The 20,280-nt window shown below is 35.9% G+C and overlaps 1 protein-coding gene across 1 annotated transcript in view; it reads right to left on the bottom strand.

Moving 5' to 3' along the window:
* Positions 1-463: 463 nt before the first annotated feature.
* Positions 464-20,280, bottom strand: part of TSGA10 (testis specific 10) — a gene marked incomplete at both ends in the record, with an annotated part of 28,280 nt that continues 8,463 nt past the window's right edge. The window contains 12 exon segments of the mRNA XM_082784632.1: positions 464-548; positions 1,609-1,731; positions 3,480-3,584; positions 3,876-4,078; positions 6,293-6,502; positions 8,214-8,399; positions 8,963-9,073; positions 10,989-11,157; positions 11,390-11,445; positions 12,655-12,809; positions 17,798-17,913; positions 19,320-19,471. Of these exon segments, the coding sequence (XP_082640758.1) occupies positions 464-548; positions 1,609-1,731; positions 3,480-3,584; positions 3,876-4,078; positions 6,293-6,502; positions 8,214-8,399; positions 8,963-9,073; positions 10,989-11,157; positions 11,390-11,445; positions 12,655-12,809; positions 17,798-17,913; positions 19,320-19,471 (1,671 nt within the window).

Below are 20,280 nucleotides of genomic sequence, written 5' to 3'. Positions count from 1 at the left end.
AAATAAATAAATCTGGAACAACCCTAGTTCTCCTCACTTGGCCAAGAAATTATAAAAAAGAACTGTTTAAGTAAAAATTTATGAATGATATTGGTATCTTGGGTACTCAAAAATTAAAAATAATTTAGTAGAAAAAATTGGAAGTTCATTTACATTCAAAAGCTGCATTGAATTAACGGAGAAAGTTTTAGCTTAGACCAGCTGAAGATCTTAAGCAAACAAAGTATTTGTACCTGGTTCACATCATTCATTTTTAGTCTTTATTTAAACTCCTTGTTCCCTAGGAACATCAAAAGCAGATCATGCCACATCAGGCTAGTAATGAGAAAAACAATACAAAAAGCAAAGAAGAAAGGAGTTGAATTCATAATCTAGTTTGTTGAAGATTAGTCTTGATATGAAATTTAAACAATTTTTAATTTAAACCAATTTATTTTAGTTTACTAATTAGAAAGGAATATTATCACCCTGATAAAGGGTCAATACAAATAGAAACAGTACCATATTCATCTGTATCAGTATGATGATCGAACCCTCTTTTCTTTAGACTATCAAAAATAGAAGAAAATGTTATGGTAATAAAAATTAAATTAAATTGTTCTAAATGATACAGAGCTTTTTCCAGCAAATGTAAAACCTATGCTGTATTCTGACTAGGGAGAAGTAGACATGGTTCTATCAGAGGAATGAAGACTCCCTATATTTGCTACCAAGAGTTACCAATTCACAAGCTTAGACTGCTGAATTTTCCAACTAAGGGCACCAGGACTAGCTTGTTGGCCCAAAGAAACCTGCCTTGAATTATTAGGACTTAAGTACCTAGAGGAGTCCATGATAACAAGGATGAATCAATTATCTCAGGTACCAAAAGTGTTAAGAAAATTCGTCTTGGAAGTACATAACCACCTCAAAAGCAGAAATGATTTCCTGTAAATCTTGAACTGAGAAATTTTCCCACTCAACTGGCAATTAATTTTAATGCATGCTGCCATCTATCTCCATAAAAATTGTGATGCAACAAGTAAGCAGCTACCAAATAGGAAATTAAGCTCAGACTGAATCTTATGGGAGTAGCTGTATACGATGGAGGTTCCTTTCAGTGACTGCTAAAAGGAAACTTGGCTTTGTTCCTCTGCAGTGTTACATGTGTTTGAAGACTTTCAGAATGCATTTATGTTTCTTGGACAAAACGCTCACAGACATATACATATAGGGAGTAAAAACGATTCTGAAAGCTACTAGAAGAAGAAAGGCTGAATTGTTATGAGCCTTTATGTAGGAAATAAGAAAATATTTATAGCTGCACAAAATGATGGCAAGTCAAGTGGAGATTTTATGTAGCATTGTTACTATTATTGTTTCAAGAATTTATGGCTATAGCATCCTGGTGCAAGTAAGTTGCTATTAACAATATAGTTTTGACATAGCTGAATAAAACAAAATAAAAGGAGTACCATCAAAAGATAATGGTCCTGAATCTTGTAACTTTTTCTGAGCAGTGTAATTCTGTGGAGTTGAGCCAATATTTCAAGAAGAAGTATCAGAGTCTAAAGTTTTAGTTATTTTTTTTTCCAGTGCTTGGAACTTAAATGTTGCTGAACTGCTTACCCTTCCAGGGACCAATCCAGAGATTGATGGTGTGTACGTTCAGGTGATGATGTTCTTAACGTAGAGCTTAACTGATAGGAGATTGTACGATTTTGGCGTCGAAGCTCCTGTACAGCACGTTCCCTAGATAAAAATCATTTTAGAGACAGGCTAAGCACTTTTCAAAAAATGATCAGTTATCTTATAGTCATTACCATTTCCTTTGCCACTTTTTTTTTTTTTTTTAATGATTTAATGGTATTCATAATATACTCTGAAAGACAGATTAGCAACTCTGTCTGCATAGTGTGTTTGCAAGTACTGACTTACAGACTGCATCATGCAACCTAACTTTGTTCTTTCCAAAACATTTCAGGTGATTGTGTTTGTAACTCTCTTAAAGTAGAAGAGAATTTTTTTTCAAGAATGGCAACAAGGATCTTTGCCTCAGAATGAGGTGCTAACAAACGTAATGGTTTATGGTGCTAACAAATTGTAAATTAAAACTTAATGTTACTGCAACTGTAAATAACCAAGTGAATAACAAATTATCCTTAACTAGGAGGAGAGCTTAAGTATGGAGGCTGATTCAACTTTTTGCCATTGAACACCTCAAAAAGAAACACTTGCATCCCCCACCAGGGAACACCCAAGCATTACAAAATGGATGCATTCATGCAGGGTGAATGGAGAAAGAAGAGGAGAAAGTAAGTAGAGTTTAAAGAAGACTGAGTTTCTTTTGAAACAAACGTACTGCTATATTAGTATACAATATTGCTTATTTTATGCAGCTGACAAAGCACACAATGCCACCTTAAACCAAAGTTCTGCATCTTTTGCCTGACTTCAGGAGAATCCAGTTTGAAATTGAAACATACGCTGTGATATTTAAGAAATTAATCTTTAAAAGACATACATAATCTCAAGTGTAGAGGTTTTCCTTTCAAAGCCTTCATCCTTACTTACAAGAGACAATATCAACAAAGTAATTTGCCACAATTAAACAGGAGACCTAATTCTCAACTTATGCTATAATCACATCACTCTGCTTCTACTCATCTCTTTTATATACCCAAAATAATGCTTGGCACTGTAATATTTTTATCCTCAATACATCCATGAGATAGTGAAATACTGCTATTCTTGCTTCACAGATAAGAAACTCTTTAAGACACCAAGACTAGAGAGCTAAACTAACTCATAAAGCATGCCAGAGAACATTCTTGGGTCCTGCAGCTATATTAGTTTAACACTATGTACAGGCCCTTCCAGATACCTCCTCACACCCCACTCCCATTAAATAAAAAAGAAAATTTATTCCATATTGTCATTTGGGAACCATCCCTGGCACCTTCTGTGTCCCAAGCAGTACCTGGAAGAAGGCAGGTTGCTACGGGCTAAAATTCTTCCAGAGTATCTATTAACACTTAAATTGTACGTACCCCTCAAGTCAAGACTCTGATCAGTTTTAGTCCCCTACTGCAGATGTAGCCAAAAGATAGTGTTTGTATCACAGAACTAGCACTCTATAAATTACTCATCTAGCCAACTAATCGCTTAGACTCTCACCATAAGTCAAGGAAAATGAGCGCAGACAGACAAGCATTTCCAGGAAAGTGATCCACCCCATCCTAAATTAGGCCATTCCAGAGGGCAGTTCATCTCAGTATCTCATTCCATTGGGAGACAAGGAATTTTGACAGAATGCATGTTTCACACAAAGTTCAGTGACATCAGTAGCCTCTGAGCTCACAGGAGACGTACCACAAAGCAAACACAAACTTTGCTGTTTATCCTTCTAATTAGTTTAAATTATTAGTTTAAATCTCAGTACTATATTGTATTTCACCCCAATTAGGTGGAGGAAGCATAATACAAAAACGTGTACTTGCCTTTCAACCCGCTCAGTTCCCAGCTGTCTTCTGGTGATTTCCAGTTCTGACTCTAGCTGCGCTGCTGTATTTTTGAGCTGAGTAAAATCTCGGCTCTGCACAGCACTGTAAAGCCAATACGCTTTAATTAGACAGCAGCTATAAACCTCCAAGTATGGTACCAAATACAATAATGCAAAATGAAAAGAGCTACACCATGCAGTTGTCTCTGTTTTGGAGTAAAATATAACACTACATGGAAACGTCCTTCAGGTTATAGCTGAGGAATTAAAAGCAGATTTTTGGTATATTCTGTTATTAAGGTATCCAAGGTACAAATGGAGCTAAATATAAACCATCTCTTTATAATTGGGAAGAAAAAAAAAAAGTACAATATTCTCCTGGTCATTTACTCACAGTTTATTCTCCACTAAAGAAAGCTGTTCCTTGAGAAGCTGAATTTCAGAGTCTTTTTCTTGCTTTGCTATCTGTGACTGAAATTCTCTCTCACAATTGGATGCAAGCAAAGATTCCAGGTTTTTCAGAGATGCTCTTTCATTTCCCAGTTGTTTTCTCAGCAGCTCTATTTCAGAATAGGAAGACTCACACTCACTCTGCAGCTAAACAAAGATTGTAAAGTTTTAGGTGTACGTCTGTTAACCTTACTGGCCATCTGTTAGGGTAACCTTTTTTTAAAATAAAAAAATAAATAAATTCTAGTATCAATGACCCAGGAACACTCTTACTCCAAGGTGGTTGATTATTGTTTTATTTGACCTCAATCAAAACCCTGTGTCAGATGTATAAATTCATCCAATGTATATATCTGAACATAAGCATGCTTACTACAGACGACAAACTGCTATGAAATATATGGATCAGTGGACACACTCTTCATGTGAAAAACATGATTATCAAAGAGAAGGAGGGAAGTTTTACATTTTGTTGATGGAAGGAATACTGATTAACTATTTTCACGCAGGAGATGACATCCAGATGTCATTTAACCAAACAATATCTGTATCTCCAGTAGAGTGAGATGACACTTATTTTACTTAACAGAGCGTCAAAAAAAAATTAGGAGGAAAGAAGGGAAAATTAATGTTTCACTGGAAAGGCAACAAACACAAAAAGAAAAAAAAAATCCCAGAGAAGGTGTATCAGGAAAATCTGTATCAATTTAGCTAAAGATGCAGAAAATTGCTTGGTTTAATGTCAGTAAGTAAAATAGATGCTATTTTTCCTTTATCTTTTCATTTTAATATATCTGAGTCCACTTTGGATACTGTAAACACTTTTGTCTCTATTTTCTTCCACCCTATTTTGCATTATGCTCAATAATGCTCACCCAACGGTTGTGGAAAATCTATGAGCTGAGACACCTCAACAAACACCCCAACTCTCCAACACATTCCTCAGAATTTTCAGAGGATAATCATTTTTGTGTTCAAACCAGGACAAGACTGAGAAAACTCAAGTAACAGACCAACAGAAGAAAAAGCATTTTTCATTTCACTAAGCAAAATCCAAACTATATGGTTTTAACAAATTAAAGCAAAAGTTTTCCTTATTCTGAAAATCCAATTTTCCACTAGCTTTCAATGAAAATCTAGTTCCTTGCCTATAAACCGCTTCAGTTTTACTTTTGTATTTCAGAACAAAAGAATACAAAAAACTGTAGACAGTGTAAGTTATAAGAAAACAAATGGTATTAAATCCACTGGGGAAAAACAACAACAACAACCCATTATTCAGCATCGGGTTTAGTTTTCACTTACGAATATACATGTGCTGCAATCTAATAATGTAGCTTTCTCCAACGGACTACCACGTAAAGTACAAACCCTATCTGAGGGTTATACACAGCTGATGAAAGACTACTGTTTGAAAGGTATGAAGAAAATAGTGAAAATTTCCCAGGTTCAGAATTTTCACAAAACTCTCCAGTTGCATTTCTGCATTTTTCTCTCCTGAAACTTCTGCTTCTTTCCACACAACCCCAGCAAGCCCCTTCTCTGACAATTTCCCAGAAGGATACTGGAAGACTTAATTGTATTAAATCTCACAAAAGCTTCAGACAAGTGTCATATGCTGGAAATCTTCCCTATCAAATGCATCATAGAGTATTCCAGAACTATACAAAAGACATCGTACAACACATTTGGCTGGAACAAATAACCAAATGTCAAACAACATCTTTACATAGAAATGGCATAAAGGTTAAAAGAGAATGCTGGAAGCCCAAGGAACATGAAATTATCTCAGCTGGAGCAGGGAACAGACAGAACAGCAATAGAACTATGCAGAAAATATCTGAATATTCTGAGTATGTATGAACACTTTTTCCGAGTTTATCTAAGCTGATTTATTTTGTGTATCAAATATTAATTTTGTATTTTTTTATATCAAGGGCAACAGAAACTGATTTTCAAGGAAAAATAAGGAGAAATTATTAAAGAGATTGTAACTCCCTAAAACAGCCAAGCACTTTAATGCCCATGTCAAGTTTCTGTGCTAATAAACTACTCCAGATATTCTGCTTACTAAGTGATTGGATGTAAAATCCAAGACCTCTGTTGAAAAACAATCAGTAATTTTAAGTCCTGACTTTTCAGTATTCAAAGTAAAATCCTGCAAAGAGTGAGCTTTCCAGATAGCACACAGCACCCACCCAATGAGGATTAAGTTCCAGAGGTATGCCAAATTAAACATTAAAAAATAAAAGAGACGATAATTATGAATAGGGATTTCTGTGATCATTCTAGATCTCTAAGTAGTTTGACATTCCTTAAGTACAACAGTAACAAATTATTTTTCTAATATATTTCACATACCCTTTCTGCCTTCTCTGCTGTGGAAGTTAACTGCTGATTTAATAGTTCTTTGCCTGCATCTAATTTAGCGCAACGTTCTTGTGTAGATGTGAGGTTTGCAAGTATAGAGACTCTCTCCTGATGGATGATTTTCAGCTCTCCTTCCATTCTCACAAGAGACTTGTGTAAAGTAGAAATCTGAGACTGGTATGCTTCTTCTGTTGCTAAATGCTACAATAAAGCAATATCAGATAATCAAAACTGTACTGCAAAGAAATTATAAAACCGCTTCCAAAATCCTACAAAAACATTTCTACACAGCGGTGGTGAATTTTTAAGAGGCAGCAGTAGTTTATTCTGGAATAAACTTTAAAGTTATTTATTTAAAAACCTCCTTTATATAAAATAACTAGAAAAAATATTCTCACTTCTGATAGCAAAACCAGCTACTAACATTTTAAATTCTCTTCCTAGGATTCTACTCTTTCTACAGAGCTAATAAGGTTCAAAATTCTGTCATGGGCTCCATTTGATTTCAGATTAGACCTTATTTGTACAATAAAATGTATTCTTGCATGCAGAAGATCGGTGAATGCTGAAATACTGTCAGTCACATTTATACTGCTGTCACTTGTAAACTCAGGCATAATGAAGAGATGACAGAAGCCACACTAAAAAGTAGTCCACAAACCAGCAGCAGCAGTTCTGACTAGAGACATTTAGAATGTTATGTATTTTAAATTAACATAACCAATTTTTTTCCTGTTTGAAAAATGCCTGTACTTTGCCCAGTCGTACCTGACTTGTATTTCCAGTCACTTTTAACCATTTAATTTTCAGTGGGTGGCAGAAAGAGTGTGGAAGGTTGACAAAAGTAAGGGGAGATGTAAAGCACTGACTTCCTTGAAAGATTTCTTATGACTGAGATGAAAAGAGATGATTGTAGGGGGAGTACATCACATTAATTCTAGCTCTGTCTTGCCTAAAAAAAAAAGCAGAAGGGCACTACTAAGCACATTAAGTTTTCTTAATAAAAATTAGTTACTTAAGATACACGCCTTACAAACCTGAACATGATATCCATCTGGAATTCTGACTCCATTTGTTGACAGAGTTTTCATGAAGAGGTCTGTTTATTCCTATAATTAATATAAGCCATGTGGGAAGGAGGAAGAAGGATGAAATCTCTACCTGTTTGAGTGCACAAACTAGGACCACCAACCAGATTTGTTATATTAAAAAAAAAAAATCAAAATCTGACACACAGATGTCCTGTGCTGGTTTGCTAATGCTGTGTTCTCTCATCCCTCTTCACGAACAGTTGCAGATCAGTTCCTCTTAGATATGTAATGTGCACAGACAGTCCTCAGTAGCCTATGTGATATTTAGGAAGTAGAGATCATCTGCAGCAAAAACTGCAGCAACCCCAAACCAGAAGATAGTTTATATGTTCAATAGTTTATATGTTCATAATGTATTTTCAAAGCCATGCTGTGTACTGCCCTTTATGTTCTTCACAATTTCAGGTAGGAAAATGATCTTTGGGACACGTAAAGCACTGGAAAGAGAGTTGAAAAGCTGGAAGCAAGGAAAGTAGGGACAGGAATGTAAAAGGCGACAAAGAACTAGGTATGTTTCAGGTATGCTGTGGAGTTCCGTGGGAGTTTATATCTTCAACTGATTCCAAATGTGAGAGCTGTTTTATAACTTTTTTCCTTGAAATATGCTTTTTTTTATTTTTAAATATTTTTTCCCCAAGTGTGACTAATGGAAGTCTAATTACGTTATTAAATAAGTTCAAACTCTATACAATTCATTGTAGCAACTATCTCTAAAATATGAGTTAAATGTGTTATTACACATAATTTTAAACAGCTGCAAGCTTAAAACTATTGCCAGATCATTTCAAGAGTGAACTACAGAAATAATGATTTCAACTTACTTGCTCTATCTCTGTTTCAAGGGACTTCATTTTCTCTTTCAGCCTGCGGTTCTCAGATTCTGTACTGATTAGAGTCAGTCTAACAGAGCTACAATCTGTTTCTGCTTGACGGCATTTTGCTTCCCAGCTTTCTCCTTGTTCACGTGCTTGGTGGTAATTCTCCAAAAGCTCGCAGTTCTCTCTCTCCTAACACATAAAGCTCGTTTTATAATTTCCAGTAAGTTTCACAAACTGAGATATTTGTAGGTTTACAGCTATTACATGGCATTGGATGTTCTCTTTCTATAGAGAATTTTGCCATTTAGCAAAAAACATTGGGACACTTCTTAGGAAACTGTGTGTTGTTTCAGGTGATCGCATTTTGATGCTCAAGAGACATCTGTTAAAAATGGCTACATTAATATTAAAAATATGATGTATAGCAATATGTTGTAGATTTTATTTATTATTTATTACTGTTAATGCCATACAGTAAAAGACAAAAGAGTCACGAGTTCCTGTATAAGTCATTGAACTTTTAAATTTAATAAACACAGAGACACACACACACACATAGAACAGTGAAATACACTTCATTACTTGTATACTGGAAAATCAGCTAAGAAAATGTGTTCAAACTATTAAAAACATATTAACAAAATCTAAGTAAGTTCTGGCTAGGAAGAAAACTCTTCCATGGAAACACGTTTATGATTTCAATTTTAGTTAAATGAACAACTTTTACTAACAGGTTTAATCCATGTACTCACTTTAGACTTCAGTTCTGCCTTCAGCCTGACTATGTGTGTGTTTGAATCCTGGGCTTTCAGCTTCATGTCATCAAGCTCATTCTGGTACTTTGCTATTTTTTTATATAGTGCCTATAAAGAAATATTATTTTCTTTTATAAAGTTAAAGTATGCTATTTGTACCTTGAGAAAAAAATCAATGTGTATCTAGAGCCTATGGCTTTATTAAGTAACTTTTTAAAGGATATACAAAATCTAAACCATGAGGATTTCTAGAAACAAAATGTTGCGTGTATCAAAAATATTTACCTTCTTTGACTTAAAAATAATACAAAATCTTAATATGAAGAAAATAGTAAATCAGGAAATATTGCAATTAGCTAGAAAAAAGATGTTTTATTCAGCAGTTAGGTGGTCAGTAAAATAGCCTACCCCATTTAAGGAGCTCCCCCTTTTTTATATGCTATAACCCCTTAAAATTCCACTTTTGAAAATGCAGAAGACTGGAAAAAAAAAAAAAAAAAACAACAACACAAAACAACAATAAAAAATCTAAGTGTTTATGTTCTAATAAGGAAATAAAGTCACAAGTACTAGGAGAGTGCATACAGAAGTTCTGGCAACTACTGCTTGTGAAACAGAAAAGAATGAAAAAAATTGTAGAAAGGTTTCTGAACGAGGCAGTTCCAGAAGCTCTTCCTTCCTTACAAAGTTATGAAGAGTAACTACAAAGTTACTCAGCTGCAAGAAGCAGTGCGTGTGAAAAACAAACAAACAAACAAACAAACACTAAGCTATGGAGAAACCCATGTTTCTGTTGTGAAAGGGCTGTGCCTTGCTGAGGAAGGTGCTCTGGAATTGTGTGAGCTTCTCCAGCAAGCCCAAATGAAGATAGGAGAATGCTAATTAAAACCCTTTGAATTTCACCTATATTAACAGAAAAACCTTGAGGAACTAATGCATATTATAGAGGCAAGACCAAAAAAATGAGTTAATGATGTGATGCTACCATTTTTGTTTGTTTGTTTCTAAGTTCTACAAGCATGCAGGCACATTGCAAAGAAAACCACTAAGCTTTTAATGGTAGCTAGAAGGAACATGTAGCTTTATTTTTTTTGCCAGCTGACTGTATCAATAACAGAAGGGATTCTGAGAGAAGGTTCAGAACAGTGATTCATTGGAGTGATCACTTTCAGCAATCCATGTTTCTGTTGACACTCACTACCTACCTTTGGTGACTAAAGCATTTCTAGAAGAAGAGAAAGTCAGAAGGTAGGAAAGTATATTCAAAGATGAAGATATTCTAAGCAATTGAACAAGGGAGGAGGAGAAAAAGCAAACATCAGAAAACCTAAATGAAAGCAGAAGCTTTAGCAAAAAGAAGAAATAGCAGAGCATTACACAGTGATGACCCACTACAGATACTTAGGTTTATTTCTAGCTTCTTGGAAAACACATTGATGCACAAACATGATGTGTGCACGAGATTACACTTTAGTATGTTAACTAATTTCATTAGTAACTGTATACAAATAAATAACTCATTAGGTAATATAATGTGTTATAATCAAATATTTCCAAAAGCCCCTTTGAAGAACTGTAAGTAGAATCATATTAATAAAATTGTGAAATTTAATAACTGTCATGTGTTAAACTTATTAGTAAATCAAATGTTTTGATACAAGTTTTTACATAAGCTTGTAAGTGCTCTGGGACAGCCACAGCACAGTATAACAAATACCCATTTTGTCCTTAGAGTACTTTTCCGTGGGAGGAGTGGTTATAACTGCTACAATGTTTGACATGAAGACCAGTAAGAAAAGCATTAATGAGTTGTTTCTGGAAATAGCAGCCAAACAATTACACAAGAATAGCTGGTCTTCTTTATACAAGTGACCTAAGCAGTAAGTGAAAAAATTCAGTTTGAAAAACAAGCTTAAAAATTTCATTTGCAGCTTTACCTTTCATAAGGGCCCACTAATTCCATGCACTACAAGAAAAACACCCAAATTTCCTTTGTAATCAAGAGTTCTTTATACAAATATACCTGATTTTCTTCCTCAATATTAGAAAGATGCTCTTGTAACCTGTCATTCTCCTGAGCTAATGATTCTCTGTTCTTGTTAGTCTGTGCAAGTTCTTTGTTGGTGTCTTGTAGCTGTTGACGCAAACTGGTGATATCTTTCTCACTGATACAGAGCGCTTCAGCAGATTTTCTATGCAGCAAATAATAAATATTTCAGGTATCACAATACTGCCCAACCTATTAAAAATGATAGCTTTTCCAATGGTTAAGTTTGCAAGTCATGAAACAAAGCTGTAACGTTTTAATATTTAATAGAGTAAAAAAATCCAATGCATACGTTAGCACATAACTATGATTCACTTTTTGAGTTAATGTTAAACATTAATCAAAATTTAATAATGATCTTGAAATTTTATCCTTACTTTGTGGAATGCTCCAGCTCAGCAATCAGAGTCTTGAAATCTGAAATGGTTTTCTCCTTGAAAAGAAATACAAAATCAATATAAATGCCTCACTGCTATAATTTCCATTTATCCAGTCAGCTGATTAATTTAACTATTTAATGTAAAATGGATTCTGATTTTCAAAGTTTCATCGTTTACTATTTAGACAAATATCTTCTGCAGAATATAACCATTAAAATTTTTAATCCTTTGTGGTTCTAAAGGTAGCATTTGGCTCACAAGCCCAAACGTAAATGATGTCTTCTATCTATTAGATAAGTTATCACTGTTTTTCTACAATTAATAAACTACCAGAGTCTGGTAGGTTTTAATTGATAAAATGAGAACTCTGCCATTGTGTTTCCATTCAAACAAACAAACAAACGAACAAAAACTAAGACAAATTATATCACTTCACTCCATTGTCTTTGGATACAGGTATTAAAAGGAGTACAAATAGGCTAAGGAGATGTTTTCCACTGGAAACACAAGAGACATGAGAGACAGACATCTCTTCTCTAAAACAGACACCATTCTACAGTTTACAGTTCTAAAAATGTGTAGTCGTTGCTTATGGCAAGATAATTATAGTCTGCCCTGCAATATCATTTCTTCGATATTTTGTTAAAATCAGTGCAAATTCTTGAGTTAACACTCACAACAGTTATGAAATACCTTATTTAGTTTATCCTAAATCTATCCATTATCCAGTTATCTATCCAGATAACTTAAGCAGAAGAGAGATAACGTTTGTGAACTAGACAGCTTCATTATACAGATTGGAATCATATTACGCAACAAAACGATGCAATTTATTTAGGTAAGCTAGTACTTTAAGTCATAAAGGATATCATTCAGATGCAACATCAATGACAAGAAAAGCAATATTAATTGGCACTGTATCTTTAACATCAATGAGCCCCGAGAAATAATTCAGGCTAAATTTTATGACAAACCAAATATTTGGTTGACTGATTTACCTTTCTCCACTTTAGGAAAGTAATTAAAGCCTCCTGTCTTGATAGGTATAAACTATGCAAAACACCAAACACTGCTCAAACCCACGGCTGCTAAGTTAACACAAGTTTTATTTTTGCCTTGAAACTTAAGCGGAACTAGATCAGTACGGAGTACTTATTTGTAAATACCAAGTAAGATAGGTGTGATGACCCAACAGATCCTTCCTCTATTTCATCTCTCGTGATCCCATAACCCATTCTGACTATTTACATGTTAGAACGTACTTTAATTGTCAGGTTTTCCTCAAAAGTGACAATCTTCTCTCTTTCTTCTTCCACACACTCTTGCAAAGTTTCCTTCTCTTTACCAAGTCGCACAATTGTTTCTTTCAAAGCACAGATCTTCTCTTGCTGCAGAAGACTTTGTTTTGAAAAGTTATCTGAACACAATCAGAAAGGTCTCATTTTTATTAATTCAACCCATTCAAGACAAAAATTCTTTTGATACACTTCAGAAGTGAAAGAACATGGCAAAAGCTCCCCTTCAAGAAAATGCCAAAGCGTGCACATTTTCAGAAACACAATCCCAACGATACTTGTAGTACCGCATTCTTCTTTCAAGACCTTAAATTGTGTGGCTTAAAAAAAAATTAAAAAAAATCTATCTTTAAACAGCAAATGTTGGGATCATTCAAAGCAGCTTTGTTGGGTATTATAAAAATAAATGGCTTAAATAGAGTTACAATAGATAGACACCATGTGTAGGCTGCAGCCTGGAGTGACTGACATGAAGTGAAGGAGATGGATATCCTGATATTAGACAGTTTTTGGGGAACAGTCTTTGATTTAAAAGAACTTTATGTACATGTATATAAAGTGACTACTTAAAAAAAAAAAATCAACATCACTTAAAAATGCAAAGATAACGATGAGGGAAACAATTAATATACTTATTACGCAATCAGGTTTGAGAAGAGATCTATCTTTCTTCAACTAACAAAGTGCTACATATTACATTTATCTTTAAGAGGTCAGAGAATCAGTTCTTGTATGAGGTACACACACTGCATTCACAGGGGAGAACTGCAGAGATCCTGCTTACAGTGACCTTTACTTCTCATAAAAAGCATGCAGGTTGCAAATTACTCATTAAATGTCACCATAACTGGGCAAATTGTATGGTACTTTTAAACTACTTCCAGGAGATAAAACAACAGAACTAAAACGATCTGTGGCTCAGTCTTTCAGGGACATCATACTCTATATCCACGTTCCAGTTTTTCCACAGATCCTCTCCCTTTTTTTAATACACAAGGTGAAAGACACTCAAACGTCCACAATGTATTTTGGATGTATGGCCCTAAAAACTACTCAGACAGTGTTCGAACCTTGCTCTAAATAAAATTCTGATGGAGCAGCTGATTCTGGAAACCATTTCCAGGCACATGAAGGACAAGAAAATCTGCAGCAATAGTCAGCATGAATTCATCAAGAGTAGGTCATGCTTGGGGAACTTGATAAAGGTTCTACAATGAAATGTCTGGCCTGGTAGGTGAGGCGAGAGGTGGATATTGTCTACCTGCACTTTATTAGGGCCATTGACACTGCCCCCCGTAAAATCCTCATGGACGAACTGATGATGTATAGGTTGGATGAGAAGATCATGAGGTGAACTGAAAACCGGCTGAATGGCCAGGCCCAGAGCGTGGTGGTCAGTGGCAAAAAGCCTAGCTGGAGGCCAGAGACAGACATGGAGCTATGGGAAAGTCCAGTGAAAGGACACAAAGACGAAGGAAGGTCATGGAATGGAACAGACAAGAAAAATCATGGAGCAGATCTTCCTGGAAACTAATTCTAAGGCACATGGAAAATAAGGAGGTGATTGGTGATGGCTGACATAGCTTCACTAAGGGCAGATCGTGCCTGACAAATCTGGTGGCCTTTTATAATGGGGTTACAGCATTGGTAGACAGGCAAAGAGCAACTGATAGATACCATCTACCTGGACTTGTGCAAGGCATTTGACACTGTCCCCCGTGATATCCTTTCCCCAAAACGGGAGATACATGGATTTGATGCATGAACCATTCAGTGGGTGAGAAATTGTCTGGATGATGGCACTCAAGAAGTGCTAAAATCTAAAAGAGGACAGATTTAGATTAAGTATTAGGAAGAAATTCCTTACTGTGAGGGTGGTGAGGCCCTGGCACAGGCTGCCCAGAGAAGCTGTGGGTGCCCCATCCCTGGAGGTGCTCAAGGCCAGGCTGGATGGGGCTTTGGGCAACCTGGGCTGGTGGGAGGTGTCCCTGCCCATGGCGGGGGGGTGGAATTAGATGGCATCTAAGGTCCCTTCCAACACAAACCATTCTGTGAAGCATCTCTCTGATGGGGAAAGGCTGACAGAGCTGGGACTGTTCAGCCTAGAGAAGACAAGGCTTGGGGAGGATCTCATCAATGCACATAAATACCTGGAAGTAGGGTGCAAACACATAGGCACCAGGCTCTTCTCAGTGGTACCCAGTGGGCACAAACTGACCCCCAGGAGGCTCCCTCTGAGCACCAGGCAGCACTTCCTTGCTGTGCAGGTAACTAAGCAGTGGCACAGGCTGCTCAGAGAGGTGGTGGAGTCTCTCTCCTTGGAGATCTTCAAAAGCTGCCTGGAGATGGGCCTGGGCAATGTGCTCTAGGTGGCCCTGCTTGAGCAGGGGGTTGGGCCAGATGACCCCCAGAGGACCCTTCCAAGCTTCAACCATTCTGAGATTCTAAGCAAAGTTGTTTTTTTTAAACACCATTTCACAGAGAATGAATGGAGGCCCAAAGATGAATGCACAATGCTGAGTATTTTGGATGCCTGAATTATGACCTGAATTTTCAGTATAGAGTGTTACATGTTCAATACAAACAACCGTGGATTCCTTTCACAGCTGTGTGAAAATTTATGAAAATTGTTAACTGAAGTCTCAAATCAGGTACTCTGAGAATAAGTAATAGGTATAGTTAGTGAGCAATTCTGAAAAGTTGTGCATCACCCCAAAATTCTAAGGTACAGACAGCAATAGTACAAAACACCGCATAACAATATTTAACTATTTTAATAGCATGTGCTTTCTGCAATTACCTGCATTATTCACTGCATTTTCGGCTAAGGAGATCTGATAGACAAGCTTGCTTCACTAGACAACACTGATTACTCCCTACAAAACTCTGCAAAATTTGCAGCAAGGATCCTACAGAAAAACACCATGATAGTGTAATTAAAGACAATACCATAACTTAAAAAAACACCAGGGTTTATTAATTAAGCAGTACAGACAACCCTACGTATGGCATTCCCAACTTTTTAGTGATTGTTTCTGTACCACGTTACCAAATTTGTGTGACAAGTGAAAAGCAGGATTTGGATTCCCATCATGTGTCATATGACATAGACGACAAACCATCAGGGTATGTATTTGCCATTTTCTCTGTGGAAGAGCACTGGGCAGAGATGCTTTGCCAAGTTTATTGTTTTGGTAACCAGCGAAGGTAACACGAGGTTTGTGAATTCTGAGCTCCATTCCAGACTCCAAAAGGCAAAAAGGTTCTCTAGTGGGCACACATTTTCTTTCCATCCTCACCAATTCCACCTTTCCAGGAAGATAGGATTAGCAGCTAATCCTTTTTCTTCACTTTGGTCAGCCCTAAGTCTTAAGGTTTTTCATCCTAAACTCCTTCTCCACCAAACCTAAATTTCTAAATCTACATTTTCTGCCTCAATCTCCTTTACTTCCAGTCTTTGTCCTGCTTTCAGATTTATTGTCCTAAAGCTTCTGTATGTATGGCTGCTATTTCCTATGTGTGTCCGACAGCTGCAAGTCCTACCTGTCATCTCTGAACCAGTCATGCAATTTTAAGGTTTTTCCTAGTCTCTTTAACCACTTAGATACTAGGTCAGTTCACTTGATGTCTTCAATCCTTCTTCATTAATTCCCTTTATTATTTTTCAGTCTGGCTTCTTGCATAGCTCCAGCTTTCCCTGGTGCCACATCTACACTCTGGTTCTCCACTCCCTTGCTCCCAGTCTGTTTCCCACTTAACAGTCTCCTCTGACAACCCATCCTCCTTGTTGTAAATTCTTGTCCAGCATAATAACCCATCTTTTTGTCTCTCAGCTCTACATTAGCTTTACTTTTCCCTGTTTCACAAGGAATATGCTGTCTTATCCAAACTGCAGTCTCAGTATCCATTCCTTGTTGATTCTGCTATTAAAATCTCTCAGCTCAGTACCTTCTCTCTCCACACCTACACTGTAGTTTCTTTCCTTCTAGTCAGCATCTTCCTCTGTTATCCCTGCGGTGACAGGATAATCAAGAGTACAAGAAAGGCAGTTTCCATTAATTTCAGGCTTCTTTGCCCGGACTTGCCTCACAGTAATGAAAACATCTTTTTGAATCTAGACTGCAACACGGTGATGCCAGATTCTGAAAAGATTCTATTCAGCTTTCAAAAACGGCAATTTTTCCGAGGCTTAAAATATGCTTAATTCAGACACATTTTCTGGGAATGATCTAAAGCATGCAACGACACACAGACTGACACTGCTATCAAACATTAAGTCCGTACTTCACTATTCTGGGGTCTAGGACTTTTTGAATGAAATATGTGGATTATAGTATGGACAAAATATTATTTCTAGCCTTCTCAGGAGTGGCTTAACCACCTTAGCCAAAGCATTCAAAAATTTAGGTTCACTCTGCTTATTCGAGTGAAATGCTTAAACCCAAATGACTGGAGTTTAAAAGTTTCAAGTAATGGAAAAAATTTAATAGTATAAGACAACACTAACATTAGATATCATTAGCTATAGATTAGTTTTATTTTCCCTTCACAAATTCACTACTGCAATTAAGAATACATCCTGTCAATTGCATCTATAGGAAATAATAAAAGACATAACACGATACAATTGTATTTCTGAAAGTGATAACATACTCCTTGGCACACTAGGAATAATTACTGTGTCCACATCTTTACCCCCATGATATGAAAAAGGCGCAACATAGAATATAGGATATAGTCTGTAAAGGATATTTTCCCGATTATGTCATCTTCCACTGATGCTGAGAGGTGCAAGCACCACCGTAGTGGTTCACAAATGTAACTGGTAGGCTCAAATACTGCACATTGGTAACAACATACCATGTTCAGCCAACAGTACATGCAGCAACCAAAACTTAGTTGCAAGAGCTTTATTTGTATCATTTAAAAAATGCAAAAACCTTCCAACAATGAAAGAAAAAAGCTGTTTTGCACAAAACATTAAAACTAGCAAAAGTATATTTATTTGCATTCAATATTTTTCTTGCAATCCATAAGAAATAAAAGAAAAAGTAGCAATATAACAATTATCCTACTGAATTTTATTAGAAAATATGTATCTGCCACTCACCAATTTTCTCACCCAAAAGTCTAATTTTCCCTTCTGAAAGTTGCATTTCATATTTTTTCTTAATAAGGCTTCTCTGAGTCTCTGAAAGACTCTGTTCTGTCTCTTCATTCAATAAGCTGGAAAAGCAGAAGCATTAAACACAAGAATTCAGATATTTATATATCTTTTTTTTTTCCTTTCTGAAATGCTACTAAATTGGCCAAAGTTAAGAAAAACCAAGATTCTTCTGTATACTTTAGACTATTCAGGATATTTTATAAATGTTAACCTTAATCTCTGGACATTAGAGTCTGAATACACCTATAAAAAAATCACAGGAAAGTAAGAACTTTTATAACAGGGGGAACTAAAAATTTGTCCAAAATGATTAAAATAAAAATTTTTACTTAGGATACAAATTGGAATGCTTGACCTATTTTAAGTTATTCCCAAGTCATTTGTTCAAATCACATAATATTAATGTTCTTAAGTGAAGAAACTGAAGAGAACTGTTAACATGGTTTTGGGAGAGACAAAAAAATATTTTAGTAGGAGCAACTAATCTTCAAGAAATCAGTTTTTACAATATTCATAAATCTGACATCTTATAAAGCAGCAGTAATTCAGGACAAGATTTGTCAAAGGAGTTCACGTTATTTTAGAAACCACAGGATCCTTAGAAAGGTGTCGTGGGCCAGCACAATATAGCATGCTAACACCCATCATTCCCAACAATCAAAATCCAACAACAAAAAAATATAGCAGCTATGCATCAGCTATACCAGTCACTTTTAAGGACCCATGGGTTTAGGAAACTAGTTGCCTAACTAAATTACAATTTATGAAATACAAGGAAAGAGCCATAGTATCTTCTGCAGTCTGTTCACTCTAGCCTAGTTCAGTCTGTGATCTAGTCCTTCTTATCTCTCTGCAGAGACTTCACAGGTGCTTGATTTTCCCCTCCAGTCACTAAATTATCCTTTTTATCGCACACTCACTGCCCTATGCTTTCTTCCCTAACAGCTTCACTTGAGTCTGTCTAGTGCCAGTGTATGTTTCTGAGCACAGTTAGGAACTCCAGTTGAGCAGCAGGCCAAAAACTCAGCGCAAGGCTTCAGTTTTATTTCTGCTCTTGAAAAGAATGCAAGACTAAGAAAAAAGTGTTTGAAACTAACTGAATGTGTGACACTCATAAGCTTGAAAGCATTTGTTGTAAAAACAACTAGAAATTAAAATGATTTATTAAATGCAATTCATAAAAAAAATCACACTGCAACTTCTAACAGAAAGCCCTTAATCTTAGTCAGAGTGACTTTTGCTTTTTTTACTGATGATGGTTTTCAGCATATTGTAATACCATCAAGCCAACATTTTACATATAAATAAGCAATGAGGAAAACCATTTCATTCCAAAAAGAAGGATGGCTCACAAGAACAACTATCTTAGATTTTTCTCCCTTTGAGCTAAATAAGAGTTAGGAAAACCAACAGACATTGGCCAGCATTACTCATCAAACTAATGCAATTCTACACTTTTGCTTACCTAAGTGAAGCATATTCAGCTTTCTGGTGGCTCAGCTCATTTTCAGAGTCCAGGGCTCTTCTTGCCAATATTTTCATTTCGGTTTCCAGAGAATCTATGTTCTCTTTCATTAGTGCCATTTTGGACATCTGTTCTAACCGTTCACTATCTAACTATAAATATAATTAAACATGAATTAAACATGAAAAACTGAAAAAATCTGATTCACATATATTTTCATATTTTTCTCATATTTATTCAAATTCAAATCTGTATTTAACACAAATCTTTTACCAAAGGAGAAATCTCCAAGTTCCTTGTTTACTCAGGGCTTCCCAGCTTACTAAAGATAGTTGACAAAGAGCTGAAATGTGATTCTCGCTACCTTTGATGTACAATCAATTTCCTGTCTTTCAGATCCCTGGGAACATTTTGATTTATTAATGTAAATTTTGGGTTGGTAATTATGTCCTAGGGCAAAAACGTTTGGCACTTATCAGCATTGAAGTTTTCAGTGCGAAATTAGGTAACAGAAGAGGTTATTATAGTTGTATGAAGGCAGAAATCACTGCTGAAGATACACCACCACCACTGCTGGGTTTAGGTCTCACATTATATAGCTATGCTGATATTTGGAAAGAGAAGACACTGCAAAACACCTCCATTAAGCACCACATGACCAAGCGATTGCCACAAGGCCTTTAAGTGTGTACCTAGAACATAGAAAGAACTGTTCCAGAAACTATTGCTTAGACTCTAGCAAAGCTGGTTTGGAATTTCCAGTTTAAAGGAAGCTGTGCTTGATTATATAATATTACATTTTAATATTCTCTTAACATTTGAAGAGCTGTCCTTTCAAAATTATTTGAAACAGCTTTTTTAAGGTAAAAAATTCTCACTTCATCCCTCTCCTTATTTACTGATTCTTTCAGTGCTATTTTCTGCGTTACTATAATCAAAGATCACACCACTGAAGAGCAAG

This window comes from Aythya marila (assembly GCF_965140915.1).
Source record: "Aythya marila genome assembly, chromosome: 1".
Taxonomy (NCBI): Eukaryota; Metazoa; Chordata; class Aves; order Anseriformes; family Anatidae; genus Aythya; species Aythya marila.
This window is presented reverse-complemented; position numbering and strand designations above follow the sequence as displayed.